General features: G+C 45.9%; 1 protein-coding gene across 1 annotated transcript in view; it reads right to left on the bottom strand.

The window, feature by feature from the left end:
* Nucleotides 1–19,772, bottom strand: part of LOC125333282 (rho GTPase-activating protein 20-like) — a 30,753-nt gene extending 10,981 nt beyond the window's left edge. Inside the window, exons 1-6 of the mRNA XM_048319120.1 lie at nucleotides 19,634–19,772; nucleotides 5,505–5,587; nucleotides 2,606–2,776; nucleotides 1,939–2,088; nucleotides 1,382–1,423; nucleotides 567–651 (exon numbers count right to left, since the gene is read on the bottom strand). Coding sequence (XP_048175077.1) covers nucleotides 567–651; nucleotides 1,382–1,423; nucleotides 1,939–2,088; nucleotides 2,606–2,776; nucleotides 5,505–5,584 — 528 coding nt within the window. The 5' untranslated portion in view covers nucleotides 5,585–5,587; nucleotides 19,634–19,772. The remainder of the gene's footprint in view (nucleotides 1–566; nucleotides 652–1,381; nucleotides 1,424–1,938; nucleotides 2,089–2,605; nucleotides 2,777–5,504; nucleotides 5,588–19,633) is intronic.
* Between the last annotated feature and the right edge of the window lie 4,607 nt (nucleotides 19,773–24,379).

Raw genomic sequence — 24,379 nt, 5'->3', positions numbered from 1 at the left:
TTTGACTGATTACAGTGCCACTGTCACTCAAAAAGGTGAATATTGAACATGGTAATGCTCATCAACCATGAGTGTCCAGGGTCACTCTTTGAGGGAAGAATACCCAGGAGGCAAATGTGGCCCACCAAGCTCGGCACAAAGCCAAGAAATGTATGCTAGACTGGGACACATTCCAGTAAATTAGTTCAGGACAACACACCAGTGACTCCGTGATCAATATCCTCAACTCATAGCACTGGAAATAGGAATTGACTGGGCACTCAGCCACAAACTGTCATGAATTTTGAAGTGAAGCAAAAAGAAAAGAGAAAAGAAGTCAGAGGTGAAGAATAATCTTAAGAATTCAGTGCTCTTTGGTAAGGGTGTGGCTACCTCCTCATTTCTCAAACCCTCCAAATGGGCTTCCAGTGGGAAGGATGCGGATACCCAGATGCACACCCTCTAAATCTTTTTAGGTGGGACTTGAATTTAAAACTGGAATACCAGCACAGCCCTGCCTTCCCTCCCCTACTCCACAGACCCCTGTGTACTCCTGATCTGATGAGCAGGTTCTTTGCCTTACTTACGGAAGAACAGTTGTCATCATCCAGCACAAAGATCTGAAGGGTCAGATTCTTCAGATACTCATTTTGTTTTACCTCATTGATATGCCTGAAAGTCAAAGAAAAGGGGAAGGCATATAATTTCCCAACCAAATTTGAGAAGGACCCTAAAATTTGGATGGGACATCCTCCTTGGCACTGTAATAAATACAGATTAATTATGACATATATGAATGTAATGTTCATAGTGCAGTCACACTCTCTTACTGACTTCTTTATCCACCTGCAGCCCAAAGACTAACACTCCCCCCACATGCAGTACTTCAGTGCAGATAGATGTGTCCTGCATAGTACCTTCCAGTGTTCCCTCAAGATCACTACTGCTCTCCATAAATCAGAAGATTTCTTCCCCTCTTTGTTCCTATATAAGCACTTTTGTCTGGGTGTTAGTGGAAGCAACATACAAAACATAAAAGGAAAAAGAAAGAACTGTAGCCTCTAGATACAATGTAATAAAAATTTTAGTTCAAATCAAAAAACATCTGAAGAATCAGTAACACTTTTGACAGTTCCACAGTGATTAGCAAAGTCAACCTCCAATTCCAAAGGAAAAAGGATGCTCCAACAATATTATCTTCTGATGGACCCCTTTTTTCCCAACTGTTAACACCAATTTTGCACTCTCCCAGGGGCATCTATATTCAGGTTTCAAAGGTGGATTTTTCAAACAGTACTTAGATACTTAACATGCTGAAAATCAGAGCACAATTTGACATGCAAATTTCTCTAAGGCCTATAGAGGAACCACCCAGAAGGAGGGTGAAAGGAGGATCACTTACCACAGTAACACTGACAGCCATCGTTCCTTCACATCAGCTGAGCTGAAGACAAAAAGGGAGGCAGATCATCAAACAAGTGCTGAATGGGTAACAGCCTTCTGAAACTCTACCCAATTTCGTTTATATATGGCTGTAAGTCAAAGTTGTTTCCTGCAAAGCCCTGGAACAAAAGCACAGTCCTTCCCTTCTTCTGTTCTATTTCAACAAATAATAAAAATAATAGTAACAAAAAAATCCCAGCAACAAAATGGACCACGTTTCCTGTCATACTGGTGAGTGTCCAGATAAGGGACAAATCCCTTTCTGTGAAGTTGGAGTTATCTCACCTCGTTATTTTTGCAGTGACCTCTAATTGCTATTTTCTTTCTCCTAGTATTTCCTTCCCAATGTCTGCCATTCCTAGAAGCTTTTGCTGCCAGCACAGGTTACCCAGGTTTCAAGGTAAGGAAATGGAAAAGGAAATGGGCCCTTTAGCCTCAGTCATTGTTTCACTTGACACATGGGAGACCTGAGTAGCTACTGGGATGCAGAGGGAGGTCTGATGTCTGATAAGATACCTGAAGGTGACAACATAGTTGGTGATAGGCCAGCCGATGACAAATGAGTTCTCGGGACTCATCTTTTTCTCTGTCACTTCACTGAGACAGGTGCCGGTCCACACTTCACTCAGATGCACTTGCTTTTTCAGCTTCAGGCTGGAGGAGGATCTACAATGGAAATTATTAATTCCTTAGGCCAGAGACCAACATCTAGACCTCCAGAGTCTGATCATGCACCCTTCCAGTCTTGCAGTGACAGCTCTTCATCTATACGTGGCAGAAGGAGTCAGACTGACAATCAGTTTTGTCCTTCTACCTCTTGCCCTCATGATGTATCTTCAAGCAACTTAATAAGGGAAAGGGCAAAACTGATTACACAACCTTTCCCTTCAGACAAATGGAGTGAAACACTAATACCAAGAAGAATTTGTAAAAGTGGAAGAGGGAAATGCCACATTTCAGATTCACATTTCTAAAGAAGCATTGTTTTGGAGGCTGCTAGGTGCTCCACAAATAGATCAGAGTCTCATAGAATCACAGAATCTCAAAACTTGGAAGGTACCCACATGATCATTGAGTCCAACACCTGGCTCTGCACAGGACAGCCCCAGAAATCCCACCATGTACTGAGCCTAGCTTCAACAGCACCTACTTGGGAAAAGGAATGAGTGGGAATTCCTCTTACTTGGACTTGGCAATGACCAGCATATCACTGAACAAAATCAGGTGTCTTTCCTGGGTCTGCAGGCCCACGGTTAGCTGTACTCGCTCGTCCAGGATGAAGGCGGAGCCTGGGCTGCTGAACACCCCACTTGGCAGCCCATTGTCTGAATGGGAGGAGGAAAGAATAGTTTCCCTGGAGGAGTAAGAAAAATCACAAGACTTTGTCAGAAGCTTTTCATAGAAGGGTTTGTGATTGGACACAGGCATCTGTTTTGGAGGAGCCTGATAGCCCCGTGCTTCTCCCAGCCCCTACTGCTCTCTATTATGACCCACATTCACCTAACTCTGCACAATTAACTTTACCAGCCTCAGACAGATGGAAAATTGCCTAAATGCCCACACCAAATCTTGTGATGTTAAGCTGCTGAAATAGTAGTTTGTGAGTAATTTCTCACTCAGGTAAAAGACTTACTTCCTGCACATGTGTGTGAGCTACAACTTGAACATGGAAAGCTCATGGCGTGGCTCAGCTGGGCGTGGGGGGCACTGCCCTTACTGCGCATGTTTTCCATCCAAACGGAACAATTTGTCAGCACAAGAGTTGCAGCATAAAGAAAATGAACTGCATGTACTCCTCTAATTCCAGACATCTGATTCTGGCTTGCCTGGCTGCCATCCAGCTTCTTGTTTCCACTGGGATTCATGCAGGTGCTCACCATTTCCAGAAAACCCTGAGGGTTTTTGCATGTTGACTGCAGTCAACAATGGGGACTGAACCAGACCCTCTCCCTATACTGTCCTCAGCTGGAAGAGCTCTGCCAAGCGCAATCTCCTCGCTTGTACCTCAGCACCCCCACTGAGCACCTCCTGAGCACTGCTCTGGGCTCAGGTCAGCTGGCACACAACAGCTCCCACAGCCATTTCTGGGTCTCAGCACGTGGGATGTGCTGCGTGAACATGGAAGAGTTCATGTTCATGTTCACACAGTGTGTTCATGTACCTAACCCTGATTTAATTAGATTTAATTAGTGAACCTAGCCTTAGATTGACACAGAAAAAAACTAACAGAGATCCTCCTGTCTCTACACACAGACAAAAATGTGTATCTTGCTTGCAGGCAAGAATACTTGCCTTCCCTTCACCCCTCAGCAATTCTGCTCTACCCTCTACTGCTCTACTCTCTAGTCTGAGGGCACTCTACACAAACAAAAAACCACACGAGCTCTAAGCGTAGTATTTTTGACATTGTTGGTCTTAACTCAGTTTCCACTGGCATCATAACTGAACTCATTTGATTTCACAGGAGTGAGGTTAAAACGAGCCAGTAGTTGCTTTACTAAAATCATCCCCCAGTCACAGGAACACCTGCACTCTGGCAAACAGAAATTACCTCTTTCCTCCTCACCTCTCCACAGCCACCAACAAGTGAATCCTTGGCTTATGCAGCTGTGGAGTAACAAGTGAGAAGCTAAATAACCTTCAGATATGGTATTAAAAGGTCTCCATGTCTATCAGCTGAGCAATGGGAGCCATGGCATCTTACAATCCTAGCAGTGGATTTCCTAAAGCTGGAAGATTACCCAGCTTTATAAACACAACAGCAGGATAGCAAAAAAATCTCACTGATGCTCTGGTGGCCTAAGCAAAGATGGCATTGGACCAGCTCCCTCCATAGCAATACATCACAAGAAACATTTAAAGCTTCCCTCCCTCACAAGGATGTTCTCCAGCCAAATAAAGTCAAGAATTTGTTTCTCTTCCTCACTTTTTTTTTCCCCTAGTGCAATTTAGAGTGGGTGGGAGGAAGGACAAAAAAGTCACATAACTTTGTCAAATGACAACCAAATGAAAATCAGTCCTGCCCTTTATATTAAATGATCCAGTCTCAACTGACCCCCCCCACTCATTCCAGAGAAGCAGGATGTACTGTGCATCGATCACCAATGGTGTGATACAAAAGGGATATTCTTCGGGAGGGCTGGTCCAGATCAAAATGTCAATCAGTTCAGCTTTATCATCTCTTTCTTACAAAGAAAGAAAAAAATCAAACTAAAAAAATCCCTCAGGAAATGTTATTTACAAGACTGCTATCAGAGCAAGGCAGAAAGGACCATGGTATCCCCTTATTTGTCTCTAGCAGCGACACAGTGCTGCAGGAGGAAGAGGGGATGAGGTCGAGGAGGACTCAGCTCCCACTGTTGGAACTGAGGTGCTCAGCTCAGGGCTAAGTAAGCACACTTAAGAGTTTCAGCAGAAGATGTACATGTCTGGCATGTGGCTCCCTGACTGCTGACATTCCCAGTGCTTCACACTGCAGGAGCAAAGCATCAGCAGAGACTCGATGGAGATGCAGGCAAGGAAGGCAGCTTTCCACTACCCCAGCTGGTTGTAAGGGAAAGCTGCTGTCCTCTGACAAGGACATGGCTGTCCTGGAGCATGTCTGGGTCTGGCGGCTCTTCCAACAAACATCCTGAGCTGATGCCATCCTGCACAGGGCTATCAGGGTCTGGGCATGCCTCCCACCACTCCCTCCACCTCCAGAAGCAGCTCCAGCCCCCTAACCTGCCCAGGTGTACCTGTAGCTGAGCCAGAGGCAATTCTCAGGGCTGTCCCTCCCCCTGGCAGTCCAGCAGATGGAGCAAGGGCTGCAGAGGGCTCTGGCAGTAAGTAAGCTGGGGGTGGCTGCACAGGGAAATGCTGAGGTGGAATGCCAGGATGCTCCTCAGGGGTGCTAAATGCAGCCCATGTCCTGCAACCCACCACGTCTGTCTGGTGCTTCGTCCCTCTCCACCTGCCCCCGCCTGCCTCTGCTGCAGGACCAAATTGCCCTCAACATTGTTAAATGAATTTGAAAACCAGTTTGATTTCAGTCTGTATAGGCAGAAAGATGGAAACAGGAGTCAGAAAGGTATTTCCTCTACCTGGAATGGGACTTTGATTTGCCAAGGGCTTTGGTAATGGCAGATGAGGTAGATCGTCTTCTTTGGACAATGGGCTTCATCTTCTGCAAGACAAAAAGATATTCAAGTTAGCCTGGCCACCTTGGAAACAGACCTGCTGCTCATTGCACTCTACAAATTTTCTTTTTGTCTAGCTAATAGTCATGAAACCTCAGCACTGAAAGCCATGATCTGTGCTGTCAGACACCTCCCTTCCCTTCCTGATCATTAAAACACTGCTCAACTCTCACATTTATGTTTTCACAGCCAAATCTCAAAGTAATTATATGAATAAACAGAGGAAAAAACCCAAAGTACGAAGTTCAAGAAAAACTTCCAAACATTCATACCATGGAATAGTTTGTTAGGGAAAGGTATAGAAATACAATTTAAAACTGGACCAGACAAAGATATGAAGAGCATGTAATACTCTAGGGAGTCATACTTCATCAGCTGGAGGAATGGATGAGGCTCCTTAGTAGATTTTTCTCTATTTTCATTTTCCATGACTCACAGGCTCAGCAAACAGGCTGTTACTAGGCCCCTCTCCAGGCAGCCTAACCTCAAGACATTTGTGTCTTTTTTAACAGCCACAGCATCTTATATAACACAGAAGTGGGGTGACTGTAATGGTGAGACCTGAGAGTTAGAAATGATAACTATCCAAGTCAACATATACAGAGGTCACAGGTCTCCTTTTATTTGCTAAATAAATTTTGTGCCGGAGAAAGATGACAGATTTTAGCCTGGGAGAGAAATCCTTACATCAGTGACTCTTGATTAGTAAGCATGGGAAAATCTGTCCCATGGCTCATTTCTAATTTCAGCATTTGCCTATGTTAGAGCTTTAAGTGCCAGGGAGTTCAGAGCATATTGAGACTTACTGATCTTTTGACTTCTGAATGTTACAAAATATGAAAAATTCTAAGAATAAAAGAAATCATGATTGCTGGTTGATGAGGGAGAGGCCCTATGGGGAAAATTTGTTCCTTTTGTTAATTGTATACTTTTCAAGGTCTGTGCTGAACACAGAAGACATTCATTGCATGTGAGCTCACTGGTTCCATCTTTGAGGACACAAGGCTATTACAGCTTGGCACCTTATGACAACATTAATATTCTTGTGATGTCAGAGGAAGGTATTATCCTCATATCAGTGATAGAAATGCAAAGGACAGAGCCATTTCAGTCAATTTGCATGACTGGTGTTCACCACATTGTGTCTGGTTTTTCAGAGCAAACTGGAAGGCTGGCTGGGGCTGGTTTGAAGTACTTGCTTCTGTTTACCCTCCCTGGAGCTACAGAAGCTCAGCATGGCTGCAGGTCTGTCTCCAGGGGTTTGTGTGAGAAAATAAAAGTTGGTTACGTGATGTAACACAGTTCAGAAAGGAAATCCATGGCAGAGGCTGGTGTGGAGTCCAGCTGTCAGGGAAGGGACACCGTCTTCATCTCCCATTTAGTTTATACCTTTTGACTTCTGCAACAAAAGATGTGGGAATCCTACAGGCTAGAGCTTTCTACAACACAGACTCCTTACTCCATGCCTGATCAGGTCCAACAGAAGCCTCCAAAACACAGATGACCTTGTGAAAAAGCATGTGTGATTATGTAACTTGAGCTGGAGTGGGCCTGCAAGTGTGATTTAGTAAAGCAATTTCCTAATATATGAATATTCACTTTGCAGTATCAGCAGTGTTCCCTGAGTAGGTTCCCTGGGTACATATACATATGTAGACAGAGGCAGATGGATGGCAATTTCTCCCTCATACCCTGCTATGACATTGCCAAGCGAAAATCTGTCTTTGGAAGTTTCACAGGGAGAACTGAATAAAAATAACATCAGCTCAGAAATGCTTGTTTTTAAAAAAGGAAGTTCCTACTAAAACAGAACATCTGGCTTCTGGAGGTGCCTTAATAGAATAAAATGTTCCTACAAACATAATGCAGCAAAGCATCAGTCATGCACTATCTTAAGGTGGGAAGTGAGGATGGGTGTGGATGCCTGGGGGCAAACGCCAGCAGCTGCCAGCTGCAGCGGTCACGGATGAAGACAGGGTGAGCTGGTGCACCTCTGTGCCAGGGACATTGCAGATTGCAGCAGCGTCTTCAATGGCATTGTAATAAACCCTTGCTTGTGATAGTATTTTCTGTGCCAACAAATCCCACGGCACACAGTACCTTGCTGTAGGTAGGGCAATCATTTTGTCCACTCCAAAACCACTCTCTTCTGGGGTACAAGTGGTACTAAAGACATACATGGTGGAATTTTAGTGTAGGAGGGCATTTATCCCAGAATAAATTTCAGGGAGTCAGTACTGGTGGATCTCTTCTTCTGACCACTGGCAAGGGTTTCAGACTGTATCTGAATGGTGGCAGCAGTGCCTTCCAAGCAGCCTTGTCTTTGCCCACACACCTCACCTCTCCTGAGAGGTCTGAGGACCTGTCCCAGAGCACCACTTCCAGCAGGCACTGGGCTACCCCTGGACGTCTAACAAAGACAGAACTGTGAGTTTCCAGTGAAATGCTGTGACTACAGGACACAAGGTACTCCCCATACTTGATCTCTCCAAAAAAAAGCTGAGATCATCAGCTGTCCAGAGGTCCAGCTGCCTGACCCCAAACAGACTCTAGGCAAACCAAAAAACTGCCTTCCAAGACCTCAGCCAAAGTCTCTTTGAATCTAGCCAGTCACGTCCCTTTGGCAGGACATCACTGAGATGACGGAATCCCCTTACTGTAGGTAAGGCAATCATTTTGGCCACTCTGAAAGTAGCATTGGACTGAGGGAATTGGACACAACTAATTGGCACAATTTCAGGGGTAACATACTTAATTTGCATATTTAATAAAGGAATAATAAATTGTTCTGCCTTTGGTTTCAGTAGGCATACAAAGTAGAACAGTTGCTTGTGTGCTCCCTCTCCACATGGGAGAACCTAGGTGTATACCCCATTTTAAACAGTTTGCGTATGGGCCAGTCCATGTAAGTGACATTTTCTTAAGAGGCAGCTGGACAAGGACAGAGTCTCCTAACACCTTGAGTGTTCTCCCAGTGCCATGTAAATGTGCTCTGAATCCTGCATGCTTCTAAGCTCTACAGTTCTATGGTTTTCTTGCAAAAAAACCCCTCCCATCTCACTACACAGAAGCAGCATTACAAGTCCTCTGTCTGATGTTGGAGCCTCTTCATCCTCCTGCCCAAAGGCTGGGCTCAAGCAGAGCTGGCTGGGATCCAAGGGGGGGGCTGGTGGCTCCCAGCCAGGCTCACCTGGCTGCCAGCAGCGTTGGGCAGCTCTTGCCCACGAACATTGTTTCTAGATGAAGAGGGCACCTCGTTGTGCTCCTCCATGCAGGAGCTAGGGAGTGTTTTCCTGGAGGTCAGCTTTGCTCTCATTCACTGGGCACGGAATCAGAGAACCGCTGAAGGACATGGCGTGATCTCTGTGCTGTTTTGGTGCCATGGAAACAGATACTCATTTACCCAACATACTCTGGAAGTGCTTGAACACTTCTAACACTCTGGACCATGTTTGTGCATTACTCATCTCTGAGCTGCTGATTTTAGCTGTGTATTTCTTGGCACCAGGGAGGTTGTGAGTCTAATGCCCTTCATTCCAAATCCATGTATGGTCTATGCTATCGGCTCAGCTGGCCAGCAGCAGTGGGGTTTTTTTCCCCCACTGGCCTCTGCACTTGAATGTTGTTCTCCAGATAGTTAAGGTGGGATGGAGCTGAAAAATAATGACACCTGCTTAGCACAGGGTGGGTTTTCCTTCTGTCAATAGCTGGTCAAAGTTTGCAATGCCTGTAGCTCTGGAATGACACTGTTTGGTTTAGTTGCCATTCAGAAATGAAAAAAAATTGTTTAACAGGGATTTTTCTGCACAACATAAATTGAAATATTTGTTTCAGAAATATTGATACACTGTTTCTTTGAAACTACCCCGTGCTTTCTTCAACTCCAGTGTTTCAAGGTGGGGTTGCAGCACCCAGCTCACACTTCCAAGGGAAATTTGCTGCTCCCAACGCTCTTAGCTGCCAGGCTCTGTTACTCTTTTATGTGGAACATTAAGCTGTCAGTGTCACTCTCCCCTCATTAGACAAATAGTCCACTTCTTTGCTGCAAAGGTGATGAAAGGGTATCATATACTCTTCAAAAAAACCACCCCAATTTTTATAACCATGTACTCAGAGTCCATTTCATGCTGACATTCTTATCTGTTAGGGAGGCTTATGTTGCTAAAGACACAGTGAGAGAGAGTAAAACATGGGTCACAATGTCGTTGATTATTTGAAGCATCACAGATTGTTCAGAGCCTGCAACATCAACATTATTCTTATTCTTGGATGGATGTTGTGAAACATTTTGTTCCTACAAATACTCCCCTCACAGTATCAGCATGTGCTGTCAGAGCAGATAGCAGATCACTGCCAGTAATCAGCTGAGCACAGTTGTCAGTGGTCTACTAGAACAGGGCAAAAGTTACTGTATAAATGTAGGACATGGCCACTTAGTTCTCAGGCAGCATTCAAAAAATATTTAAGAACCCAGTTAAGAGTACAGAAACAATTCATCACTTGGACTTGGATCCATCCATGTGAAAGCAACTGCTGCTGTTCTAGCCGATAATGAGTTTACATTAGCAGAGGCATGCCTACGAAAGTCTCTTAATGAGATAATGTGGGACACTGCTGCCTCCTGCTCTGTTCATGTGAGCACTGGATGCTCTACCATGTACCCATGTCAGACTGCTGTTGCATTTCTAGTTAGAAAATGCCATCAGAGAAAGATAACGACACAGAAGAGGAAATTGTTCAGTGCATAAAATGGAATCAGGCATTAGGTTACATGAACTGAAAAAAACCTTGGCTTGCCATTGTATGTGGACTTAAAGTGAGTTTAGGGAAGAGTGCACCCGCACGACTGCTGTCTCCTTCACTCCTGCTCCCAGACTTCATCTGCCACTCAGCAAACTGTACAGTTTGAACATGACCCCTCAAGCTGGAACAGTTTTAGCAGGGGCTCCAGCAGCTGTTGTCTTGCAGCCATTCCCCCTTGCCTCAAATGGGAAATCCATCACAGGGCACCCACTGGGAGGCAGGCACGCTGTGGTTGCCTGCCTTGAGTCTCATCAGGGTGCTGTGCCACTCTGCCAGCCTGGTCTTGGCTGATACTGGCTTGAAAAGCTACACTCCTTCCTACATCATGCCGTCACCTCCTTGGAGGAGATGTGTTTTCTTCTCAGCCTTGGTTTCCTGCCCAGCTCAGAATAAGATAAAAACACTCCACTTCTCCAAGTGTCTCTTAAAGGTGAATATTTGGAGTTCTAGGACCAAGACAAAACCCTGGGCTGTGATTTGTTTCCTACACTGGCTTCCCCCTCTTTGCACAGTTCTCAGCCAGGGGGAGAAGATTGGATCATCTCATTTACAAGGACTGGCTGAGGGACTCGGGCTTGTTCAGCCTTGAGAAGAGACAACTGAGAGGTGACCTCATCAATGTCTGTCAGTATCTGAAGGGAGGGTGTCAGAGGCTGGACCCAGGCTCTGCTCGGTGGTGCTGAGCAGTAGGACAAGAGGCAATGGGCAGAAACTGGAAGACAGGAAGCTCCATCTGAACATGAGGAAGAACTTTACTGTGCAGGTTCTGTGCGCACTGGAACAGATTGCCCCGAGAGGGTGTGGAGTCTCCCTCTCTGGAGATATTCCAGAACTGTCTGCACACAATCCTGTGCATTGTGCTCTAGGATGACCTGCTTGAGCAGGGAGGATGGACCAGATGACCCAATGTGGTCCCTTCCAGCCTTACCCATTCTGTGATTCTGTGAAGATGCCATGTATAGCAGAGATATACTCCCATGATAGTGGTCATGACTAGGCATTGCTAACCAGCTTCCTTCCAGCTCACCGCCAGGCAGGCAGGCCAGCATGACCCGACAGGGAAAAGGCTCCAAAATGGAGAAGACCCTCCAAAATACATGCTCTGTATGAACCATGGTTTGATGTGAACTCAGAGCTAAGAAACTTGGGTGTAAATATTTATCTGAGCCATTTTACACAACTTCATCTTCCTGTCATGTTTCACTAACTGCTTCCCTCGCTCTTACTGCTAATACACAGCTCCAAACAAACTAAAACATTTCTTAAAATATGCAGAGCCTGGTGGCAGTAAACCAGTTTGCAAGGACACACTTTGAAACATTTCCTTTTCCTTCCAAGAAATGGAACCCTGCTGGTTTATTTTAAAATGTCCCATATAAGTGGGACTGAGAGAAACAATTCTTGCCTGCCAAAGGCCAAGTGGGTTTTCCACTTGGAGGTGGAAAGGGAGGTGGCTGGGGATTAGCTTAATTCACACTAATCTGTTCCATGCCACATTTTTTCCCTGCTGCCATGGATTACTTGTGCCTTCCTCGGAGTCTGGAGCAATGCCAGCAGTGGATGGCAATGAGGGAGGATATCCTGCAAAGTGTGGAAGGGACTGTCACCACACAGAGCACCAGTCTTCCTGACTGAAGCAGGTCTTTCTGAGCAGCTGGTGTAATGGGGATATTCTTAAGTGGCACTGGGCTGGAACCCAAATAAGGACACTTGGAACTTGTCATGGCTTGGGGCTGTGTTTCTGGCTACTGAACACAGCCTTGCCAGCAATGCCCATGCCTGGAGAACAGCACAAATGTTCAGTCCCATGACACAGCACTGCTCGCGGTCCCAAAGAAGAGCAAAACTCTCAACTGTCACTCAAAGACAGGCAAGGTGGGGCCCAAAAGCTTTAAGCAGGAAGACAAAACACAGGTGTCATCCATCAACTGTGCCTCTGTAAAAAACATGGTGCCCACCTGCAGCTCTGTGTTCCCTGAGGTCCCAGAACCGGACAGAGAAGTGAAAACTGATGAATACAAAAATAAAAATATATCCTGCTATTTCCAAGCCTCTCAACCCTGATACACTGTTGGTGGACAGAATCTCTAAAAGTTAGAGGCAGCCTCTGCTGAGAACATCCACAGGCGGTCTTTTCTCTGCAAATCTTAAGGTTCAGCAGGAGAGGGGTGTTTGTATATTCTGGAACAACAGGAAAAAAAGCACTGCAAGAACAATGTTTACTGCTGGTGAGGGTCATTCTTAGATATCACCTGCAGCAGGAATACGCCCTGAACATCCAAAGGATACACTTGGACAAAGTATTTTTTGCATCAATATCAATTTGAAAAACTTTGAACAACACAAATGCAAGTCTCTTTCTGTCACTAGCACAGCACAGCAAATCACTAATTGATGGAAATTGAAGAGATCAATAAATATTGATGTTGATTCAGAAATACTTCTGAATTTTGAGCATTTGGCCTGGCAAGACATGAACAGATGCTAGATGAAGTGCTTCCTCCCCCTTCTAGTACTGGCAAGGGAGATTGAAAGCACTGGGAAAAGTAAAACCTTGTTTTATAAAATTTCTTCCCTTTTCTTCGAAGTCCAGACAGTTTTGTCACAATTCTTATGTCCGGGGCCAAGTAAATTTGAAATATGTGTTGATAATGGATTAGACCAAACATCTGGCATCTGTTGGGATTTTCCTGAAATTCTTCTTCATATGCTGAAAACCCATCACAACAGATTGCCCCTACATGTTTTGATATAATTTTATAGCAGGACTCTTCCCTCATTCCTTTCCTTCCTTTGAACCAATGCTGAAAGCTACCCCAGGAACATCTCACAAGGAATTCTAAAGAAAATCTCTACACACCTCTACACACATTTATGGTCTCTGGCCTTAAGCTGAGGCATGCTCTGACGATGAGCATGACATCAGTGAATAAAAGGTGACTACAGATACTACTCACATGGGAAATCAGTGGGAGTACACTTTTATAAAGCCCTTTGGACCATTTAATTTATGTTGGTACTTTGGGGTAGAAGTTTATGTTGTGAAGTTGTATATATAACATTGGAAGGGAACTTGCTGGGTTTCACAGGATAAAAATTCATCAATGAGGCCAAAGTAAATTAAGAATCATGCTCTTTCTTTAAAAATGCAAATAAACAGTTCACTGAATTGAGCTTTGGCAAAATGAAAAACTTGCAGAGAAGCCAAATCTGAGGAACAGAAAAATGTAACACATTCCTTAGTGTCTTTAAAATAACTCCTTTTCCCTCTGCCTCTTGGTTCAAAACCCCTCCTCCTGCCACATGAAAAATTAAAAACTCATAGACAGCTGGGTCTGCTCAGCTGCAGAATTACTTCAGCCTTTCCATGCAGGGCTTCTGAGCATGAGTATGGTGGTCCAGACCCTGCCAGGGCTGAGATTACCTCCCAGTGCTTGAAATGCAGACTACCCAAGTCTGCGCGTGATAAAGGAAAATATAAACTGCACAAGGAAGAGAAAGTGCAAACCACAAACAGTTTACAAGGCAGAAATGCTTCAGGTCTCCTGAGCAGACAGTACAGCTCCACTTGACACTGGTACAAATCCTCACCTCTCCCAGGCACACACCCAGGGCAAGGTGCCAAGGTGCCAGTGGCCCACAGCACCCCTGGGAGACTGACCAGAGACTCACCACCTTTAGAACTGCCCTGGATTTTGCTCAGGGATAGAATGAGGCTGGTTTCCAAGCCAGCTTCCCCCAGCCCTCATGCAAACTTGCAGGAATTGTGCTCCCCAAGGAAGGTCCCATGTTCCCCCCACATGACTGATGCTGCTGCAGGCAGAGGGTCAGTGGGCCCCTCCACCAGGCCACTGCCAGCAGCCTTCGGAGCCTGTGAGCTTAAGTACTGAGTGAATGTTGCTTCATGTTGAGTGATGGTGCTTCTCATCTATTTACAATGATTAAATCATTTTATTTGCAGCTTGGCCAGAGAAAGGGCTTTGAGAAGAGGCAGCTCTGTGCATCTGGATTTCATTAGAGCTGAACATTAATCCCTTTATGCCTTATAAGCATCCCGTTAGCATTATACAGACTCGGCGGTTGTTAAATGGCATTCGCAGAGCTGACTGGCTGAAAAATGGGTTAATCAACAGCATCTCTGCTAGCACACACCATGAAAGGCATTTTCCTCCTTCTGCTGCTTGCTCATCTGCCTATCAGCATCACTGTGGGTACACTCATAGTAGCATTTTCTGTCAAACTTCTTATCAGACCCCAGGATAGGTTTGTGCTGAATTGCAGGATTTAACTCCACAGAATTCTGCATTTGATTGAAATGAAAAATAGGCATCCTACCCTCAAATGAGGATCCCAAGATCATGAATTTCAGTGGAGCTGAGAGTCTAACGTTACATGAGCTGGGCAAATAAAAGTAGATTTTGGCTTGAACAATCACACTTTTTTGCCAGTTTTTGGAGTTGCAGGAAGGCATTAAGGGTTGAGCAGTGATAGAGGCCAAGAGGGAGACATTGCTCAGCTGCTGAGAAAAGGTCAAGAAAGGGAAGGCAGAAGGGAGCAGCATTATGTGAACTGAGCCCATGTGAAACAGAAGGTGCAAAGGAGAGGTTTGAAAACACAGCCTGAAGAGCTGCCAGTGGACTGGGAAAGGGGAGGAGAGAAGCTGATCAGAGCTGATGAGAAGCTCGAAGATCAAATAACCTGGAGGCCAGGGGAGAGTTTGCCAAGGCTAGCAAAGAAATATGCACATTCTTTTACTACAAAGCTCTTGCTATGAACCAATGCAAGTCAGGTTGTGTGGCTTTAAAGAACATGTCCCATTCTTTGATGGCATGAGAGGTAGGAAAATACAAACAGTGGAATCACTTCTATGCACATAAAGTTCCTTGCACAAGGCTGTTATAATTATTCCACAGCAGCAACTGCTGCAAGGCACTGCAGAAACTCCGAGATGATCCAAGGAAAAGAAACAACAAAGGCAGAAAATCTTGTTCCCTTGAAGGCAGTAATAAAATGCCAGTGTTCTGCAGAGGATGGGGGTGGTGAGAGTGGGTATATCATCCCCTGGCAGCCAGTAAGGCTAAAGCAGCATAATGACCCCTCATGCCCTGTGCAAGGGCACAGGGTGGGGTTGTGGGGGTTGGATCTGTGTGACAGAGGGGCAGCACAGAGGCACAGAAGCATGGAGGTTCACCTGCCCCCAGGAGCACCTGGAGAGTGGCCATGGGGCTTTTTGGAGATGTTGTTCTCTGTGCCTCCATTTCCAGTACAGCCTGAAGGGGCAGGCAGTGGAAAACTCCAAGAAACATTCAATTTAAAGACAATTACTCTATTCATATATTATTCCCTGCTTTAATTTCTCACAGCATTTCTTTTTCACTTTTGCCTTAGCATCTACAGTGTGAAAACTGCATCAGCTGAAACTAGGCTAAATACAGGACATACTATGGAGTACAGATGACCCCAAAGGCTTCCTAGAATCTGTCTGTTGTGCCCCATTTCCCATTACTTGATCTTAACATGTTTATGAATAAACTAATATATCCAGTCATGAGTATTTTCATGGGTCTTTGGTAAACACTTTATAATTTGACATAATCTTTCCAATTTTGAGGTGTTCAGAGCAAAAAACAATTATCCAGCAAGATTTACAGACAAGCTACATAGATATAATTTATATTTGCCATTACTTAGCTGTTAGTATCTAGTAGTTTTACTAATTTTCAAGAGGAAAATTTTCCTGAGGTTGAATAGCAGCCTCTTCATGTGCAATCCCTACACAAGGACATGTGCACATACACATCTGCATACACACATACACATGCACAAAGCTCTTTTGGTTATAAATTTCCCAATAAATGTAGCAGACAACTTCAAAACCAAACCAAAACAAGCCTTTAAATAGGAATTATGAAAAATAAGTTTTAAATCACAAAAGCATCCTGTTTTGCTTCAGTTTCTCTCTCACATACCACAAACTGGGCGCCACCCTAGCTGTTTTCCGAGGGGCTAACTATGGATGCCTGGTTTTGGAAACTTTCATGTCCTTATCTGTCCTGCCATTTGGTCTGTGGGGACATGAGGAGGGCAGCACTGTGCACAAGCAAAGAAGGGCTGATCCCTAGTGCAGGGGCGCTGAGCACCTATCCCTGTGCCAGTTCCTCTTCCCACAGCTCTAAGATACCTCAGGAGGAAACACAGAGAAGTGGAAGATGAGAAGAAGTGGGGTCTATTGGTTTTTAGCTTTGCTTTAAACCACAGTGACTGTCACACTCCCAGCCTCTGGCTGAAGTGGAGAAGGTGCTGTTAAGCAGACTGGCTGTTTGCTCTGTCAGATGTCAGCACCCACAGTGCTGACACTGCCTTGAGGAGATGTCAGTCCCACACTAGCAGCACACAGAGGGGTGGGGAGCTGCCACGGCAGATTTCCTGACTTAGCTGAGAAGCCATCGACGTAGCTCAGTGTGCACCACAGCACCACACTTCAGTACGGCCCCTGAGTGACTTGTGTGTGCCAGCCGCCAGTCAGACACACTGCAGGGTGTCCCCTGAGCAGTGCTGCCAACAGCCAATGCACTGCTGGTGCTCCAGAGGCTGCTGAGGGTGTTCATTTGAGACAGGTGCATGTGACACAGATGTGACTGCACACAGGTGATGCAGGACACAGGTGAGCAACAGCCTGAGTGGCTGAGTGCTGCTGGGGGCATTCTCAGAGGTGTTTGTATTCAGATCTGCTGGGAGCTGTTGCTCCAGCAAGAGCTGAATGGTGTCAGCTGGCAAGAGTGGAGGAGTGTGTAGTATATTGATGAAAGTGAACAGAACAAATACAGGAATCTGGGGGTGTTTTGGAGGGTGCTGGTGTGACAGAGGGGTGGTGAACCTGGGGCAGGCAGGAAGATGGAGTACACTGTGCTGCTGATGTAATGCTGTCCACAAGGGACCAGGAAAGGATCCACAAGGATCTCTGCATCAGAGCTGCAAATCAGAACCTTATGCATTACAAGCAGGAGAGGATCTGAGAACCCTCATGGCTGGTCATGAAGAACAAGCACCCGCTACATCTTCAGGCTAATTAAGAGAAACCATATTCATGGTACATTTCTCATCATCTCCCATACCTGTGAAGTAAAACCAGTCTGACTGCAGAGGTGATTGAATCACATCCCCGGGTTACAACCTAAAAGAGTTCCAGCCCTGGAGCTAGCTCCTCTGCAAAGAAAAGACCACTTCCCAAGTCTGGGGCTAGCCCAGTTGAATTATAATTAAGAAAGGTGGAGCACCAAGAAGCATAAGCAATCACCTAGACCAGAGCCATGTCAAGTGATCTACATTTGGGTTCAGCCAAAATCTAAAGTGCAACAGCACTTAAAGACAGGTAAAAAGAAAGGAACTGTATCCAGTGCTGTTGATGCAAAGACCTTTGCTGAGAACCCAGTGACTGCAGGGGAGACACACACACTATCATTACATCTCCATGCCTATCCAAAATTAGGCTATCCACCCATCCAAAGTGTGGTATCATGTTTGAGAGGGATTCCGTGAAGCCACTGACTCTCAAAAAATCCAAATCTACTTAAACCGATAAACTCTAATATTTATTTTCCTCATGGAAGGAATCTATGTTAATTTTTAAAACCTCACTAGAGGGCGATAAATAGATGTGCTTCAACAAAGCTATTGCCTGTGCAGGCAGTGAGATCTTGGAGAAAACTGGTCAGCTGCAGTCTCGGGGGGTAGGTTTAAAAGGTCTGTGCAGACCAAAACAGCGTCCTGAACACCTCTCTCTGGCTCACAGACTAAATACTTTACTTCTCTTTAGCTGTGCACAGGAAAGCATCAGTCCAGGGGCCCAAGAAGTTTACCCAAGAACTTCCCTGCAGCTGCGCATGAGCCAGCTCTCGGCGAGGCATTGGCAGCTGATGATCAGGAACATTCCCATTTGTACATAACCCATCAAGTACCCGTGGCTTAATGAGCTGAAAGTCATGCTCGACAAACTGATGACCAGGTCCTTAACGGCATCAGTGGAAGGCTGAGGTTCAGTGCCTGGTCCTCCTTTGTGCATCTGGGGAATACAATCTATATAGAGCTTCATGCTCCTGCAGAAGAGGTGTTCATGGCCCTAGTGGTCAGGCTGTGCAAGTGAGACACTGGCTGTGATGCTGAGGCAAAGAGCACCCTGTTAAATGCCCTCATTTTCCATCGTCTGCAGATAATGCAGAGTTGCCACATCACAGCAACACTCCGGGTTACACAAAGGGATCAATAGGCAGGGGTCTGCTTAGCAAAAAGAATGTTAAGGAATATTGTAAATATGGAATAACGTCAGAAGGTAAACGGAAACCCAGCCACCACTGTCTTAGGTAGGGCTCATAGGTAAAAACTGCAAGTGGCTCTAAAGAACTGGCAGCAAAAGCTGCGATGAACCATCACTCTGGATCACAAGGATTTACCTGGCTGTGGGCACACTCCAGCCCCTGGAAAGCATTACAAGTATTACAACTAGCTGCAAATTTTTAATTTTTTTTTTTTTTTTTTTTAAACAGAACTTGCTATTTGTTCCAGTGGAAACTCCCTGCAAAGAAAATTGTTCCACTCAGACACTGTTTGTGTTGGATGAATCATTTGAGAATTTCAAACTGGCACTTTAGAAAATGCTTACAGCTTTCCCTCTCGCTTTCCATTATTTCAGGCTAACCTTAGTGCTAATATGATATTTTGTTGTTTGTTCTGTTGAGCTGAAAAATCACCAAGGACAGTTGCGGTTCTGTAAAGCCCGGGCACTCCCGTCCGGCCGCAGCCGGTGCCGCCAGCTGCCCTCAGGGGCGGCTGCAGCTGCTGCCGGGGAGGCAGAGGGATGAGACAGCGATGGCAGGGTACCGCGCCTGTCCTTCTGTCCCGACACGAGCACACATAACGCACTCCCGACAGCTCCCTTGGATCAGCGGCGGGATGCAGCAGGGATTCTGAGAACGCGCTTCACCGCACCGGCGCTCCCAAAGTCCCGCGTGAGTCCCGTCCCGACCGCAGGCACGACCCCGGCTCCGCACACACCGGACCCCACCTCCGCCGCCCCCGGCCCATCCAGCGCCTCCCGATCCGCCTCCGCGGAGCCTCCCGCGGCCCCGGCGTCGACAGCTGAACGTCTCCGCCACCGACCCGCAGCGCAGCCACCCCGGCGGTGGCACACCCGCCCCCGTCCCGTCGCGTCCCGTCCCGCCCGCGGTACTTGCCTGGCTCCGCGCGGAGCCCGCGGCGCAGCTCGGGGCGCGGCCGCGCTATCATGCCCGCGGCAGGGGCGCGGCGCGGCCCATGGCCAGTGGCCGGTGGCTGCTGGCCGGTGGCTGCCGGCGGCGGCGGCCCCACGCTCGGTCCCGGAGCAGCGGCGGCGAGTGAGCGCGGGGAGGGGCGGAGCGGGGCCGGGCGGGGCAGGGCCGGGCGGGGCCGCGGCGCCCCCGCCCCGAGCGCGGCTCTGGCGGCCGGACGGCCGAGCCTCGGAGCCCCGCGGGACCCCCCTTCGGGCACATGAAGGGGTTCTGAGGCCGCCCCGGAGCTGCCCCTGCCCCAGCTCGCAATGGCCGCGATGACCACGGTGGGCGCTACCCGGGAGCCCGGAGCTAGTACGGAAAAAGAGCGACCCAGAAAGTGACGCTACGAGATCGATTTTCTGGACAAACGCGGTGGGAGAGCCAAGAAGTGACAGGAGCCGGGACAGCCGGGCACGTGTGTTCTGGAAGGCCGCTCTTCCTGCACACCAGGGCACCTGAGCGCTCTGTTTCCCACTCCAAGACTTTTAAGGCTCCTCTCATGGGGATTTTTGCCATACCAGAGAGAGCAGAGTGGTGTGTAACAGCCCTCAGAGACTGGCCCGAGCTCCTGCTGCGCTCCATTAATGGTGCTGCCTAGAGTGGGGTCTACCCAGGGAGTGGGCTGGGATGGTGGGGCTTCTAGGAGCAGTTATCATAGAGAAGGCAGGAAAAGCAACAGGGGCCCAAATGCATTCTCTTTCTACCCCCATTTGTAGGTTTTAGTTGTTGTGTAGGAAGTTTTCTTTAGAAAGTTTTCTGTCTGCACAGTAGAGAAATTTTATGTCTATGGAGAAGTCTGTGTTGAGAAAGAATCCTCTTGAGAGACCATTCCAAGGTAAGCATGTACCAAGGAGTACATGTACTTTCACAGTTCTGTCACTTTGAGAAATATCTGTCCTATAAAGCCCTCTCTGGAGATGTGCTGAAAGGGATATATTACATGAGGAAAATGTACTCTAAACCAGATTAAGATATTTTGATCTCTTTCACGTCACAGGTTCAGTCCTGCAAACGACTACTCAAAGTGTTAAATAAATGTGTTTAGAAGACGAGAGTGCACCACATCTCAGTCATACAGACTGTCTTGGAAGGTCAAAAGATTTTTTAAAACTATGAAGAAATATGAGGAGTACTGTATTTGCCATCTGGTACTCTGTGGTCTGATCTTTATTTTCTCTCTGCATACAAGATTTGACAAGTTGTGAAATTTTGGGGATGACATCTCCTCTGTCTTTAAACAACCCTTACAAGTAATTTTGAATGTAAGATATATAAGAGACATTTTCGGAAAATGAAAGAGTAGTGATTTGCCTTTAAAAATACAAAAAAAGGCAGCCAGTCCCCTCCTTCCCTTCCTCCTTCCCGCCTCCCCCCCCCCCCCCCCGCCTCCCCGCACACATTCATGGAGCATTACAAACTATGCAGTCCCTCCCCATCAGCTCTCATTCTCCTGGGAAATACCTCAGGAGGCATTTCCTGTAAGTGAAAAGGTACCACTGGGACAGACTAATTTAAGACTGCAGTCAAGACTACTGCTTGTTAGTGCTTTTCATCCATATTTTTCCATGTCTAGTGCCCAGAGTCTCAATATGGTTCTGCTTACTGTTGTAGCAACAATACAATTAAAATGGCACAGCCTTTTCCAAAGGATTCCCATGGATAAAACTTCTTGATCTTTTCTGTCCAAAGTACCTATTTCCTAATCTATGTGCGGAAGATGTTTCCCCTGCAGTTTTAAGTTCCTCTGAATTCTGAGTTTAACAACACTCATTATACTAAATAAAAATGCTTTAGAGCCTCTAAGCTTATTACATGCCCACTGGTAGTGGGAGGACTTCAGCTGTGTTCCTTTATCTCCACTGCATGAGCAAGGGGATTCAGGATTCTGTGTGCTATAGATCAGAAAAATGTGTCAGTAACAATGGGAACATTTCTCCTAAATTTTTGAGCAAACTTAACCAGAGAATCATCTTCCCTCCTCTTTGCCTCCTGCCCAAGAAACATCCATGAATGATCAGTTTCTGAAGAACAGTGAGTCTTCATAAAAAAAAGAATCATAAATAGCCCACTGTGTTTTCAAACTAGTTTTTTTATGGTATCACAGCAGCCATGTAGGGAATCAGATATGGAGAAAGGAAATAGTTGTATTGGGCTGGGGTACAAAGGTTCAGGCACTCTTTCCAAGGAGCAGAATTAGTGCTGTGGAATTTAGAAAGGTCATCTCTGCTTGTGTTGGCTTTGCCTGTGACTTTGTTGCTCCACTCCATCATCTGTGTATCTTTCTGAATCACTGCAATGCTGGGTTTGTTTGGCTTTTTTTTTTCCTTTTTGAAATCTGAATACACATCAAGCATGTTTTAAAGCTACAACTGTTCCAAGCCAGCTAAATTGGCTGCAAGCCTGGATATTATAGGGAGGAATTCAGTCTTGGAAATCTGACAGCATCAATGGTCTTTAGGTCCCTGGTGTCTTTCAAAGGGGCCCTGAATGTCAGTGCTCCACTGAAACAGCCTTTTCTAGCAGGTAAGCCCATTTGTAAACAGATCAAAACCAACTTGTTACAACTGTAGCCCTTAGAGTTAAAAAATCTTATTAAAAAAGAACTCAGCAGCCTCCAAAAAATAAAACCCCAACACTTTGGAATTTGTTTTCAAAAGGGCATTCAAAATAAATTCCTTGACAACTGTTATTCCAAATCGTTGTGCTTTGGAGAAATGCAAACTGTGCATTATCCCATGGGAAGCATCATAGAGGGACCCAATTCAACACCTCTGGCTCCATTTACATCAGAAAATGAAGTAAAAGCCAAGGGATTCCACTCCAATGCCATTGTTTCCTTTGCTGGTTATGGATTTGTTTCAGAACATAGTGCAAGCAGGGAAGGGCTTGGAAAACTCCGCTTGTTTATGGGACAGGGCTGGAAACTTTGCTGCTGTCAGATATCCATGACGTTGCTGTGGGAGCGGCAGTGATGAGGTCTCTGTCTGACAGAGCCACTCAGACAGACCAGGGCTGAACAGAAGGAAAAAAAATTATCAACCAATAGGAATATCTTGTTTTATTTTTTGGAGTTATTACTTGATAGTGAAGAGAAACTATTTGAAAGAGTCTGCCAACACACAGGATCAACGAATAATTCCACCATGCTCCTGGGTTTGTTTTCCATACTACAGTGCTGCAAACACATTGCGTGACTCATGGTTTGCCATGCTGCTACCTGTGCATGTAATGCTCTGATGTCCAGTGGCCCTAATTAGATGAACAAATGTGGGAACTAGCTAAGACGCTTCATCAAGTCTGGCACTGCACTGTCAGTGAGCTGAAACCAGGGGGGACCCTCCTTTTCTAATCCTAATCCTAACCCTAACACTAACCCTAACCCTAACCTTAATGCTTCAAGCATTAAGTCATGGGCTACATCTGAGAGCAGGGGATTGGGTTAACTGGGGCATGGGTCAGATATGTAAAAAGATCTGTGTTCCTGTGCTGTGACTTGGATGGTAACCTTTGATGTGTGAAGGCTAGCCCACGACATCCTCCCTACACAATGTCATTTAACACAGTTGCTTAGACTTAATCTTGTTCTCAAGCCAAAGGTTGAACTGGCCCCTGCTATGGAAGTAATACATCCTATAGTCATTGTGACCTCCTCTCCCTGATTTACATGGTGTTTCCTTTAGCAAGGCTTGCTGGCATCCTGTTTGCCTGGTTCCTTTGTGTGTTGTAGCTTCATTCTGGGCTGAAAATACCATCAGGATTTCCACACAATGATTGGGCATGTCTGAAAAGCATGAAGGCTACTAAAATGAATATGCTTCTAAATGGCAGATACTCCTTTTTCTTTCCTCCTTTAGGACAAAAAGTGAGTTTTATAATAGGATTTTTTGTCACAGTGCTCTGAACCCCCACATCAGGTATGCATTTCCCATGCCACTGTTGCCAGTCATTGCCCTTTCTTACCCTCAGCCTGAGGACCCTTACCTCTCATGGCTGACTTGCTGCTTTGTGAAAGGTTTTTTTTCACAATTAGCAATATGTTTCTTCACTGCTTGCCTAGTATTCATTAGAGTGGGGTGACACATAGTTTTGCTGCTAGGTCAGGAAATAAATGTATTTACAACACACGCAGGTTCTCCCACAGGTACACACTTCCTCTACCCCCAGCTTGGGGCTGTGCTCCTGTTTGCCATACACACAGCATGTCTTGCTGCACTGCTCATCCATCGAGCAGGATTAGAAAACACCTCACTCCTGCTTTGGCCCAAGTTATTTGGCCAAGTTGTTGCTGCTTTTGTAATTTCATCTTTTGCATTTACATGTACATAAGACCAGCCAGTTCCAGTGGGGTTAAACCATAGTTTAGTTGTAAATACCCATGCAAAAATCCACAACATACTGAAATTGGTGGGATAACTCCTTGGTTGACCCCTGTTCTCTTATTTCAATGAAATTTTAATCACATGAGTAAACACAGTGAGACTGGGCCATGATTTTAATCAATGTGATAATTGGGTTTTGCCTTGCTTCTGTTTCATACTTAGAGTCCTGCAGACTCAGAGGAGAAAGCCACTGGATTAGCAAAGCTGTATTTTCTATACAATTTTGCAGAGATGTGGGAGGGACCAGAAAGGAAAAGAGCTGGAGAACAGGTCTTCAGATCTTTAATGGTAA

Source organism: Corvus hawaiiensis, chromosome 14 (assembly GCF_020740725.1).
Source record: "Corvus hawaiiensis isolate bCorHaw1 chromosome 14, bCorHaw1.pri.cur, whole genome shotgun sequence".
Lineage (NCBI taxonomy): Eukaryota > Metazoa > Chordata > Aves > Passeriformes > Corvidae > Corvus > Corvus hawaiiensis.
This window is presented reverse-complemented; position numbering and strand designations above follow the sequence as displayed.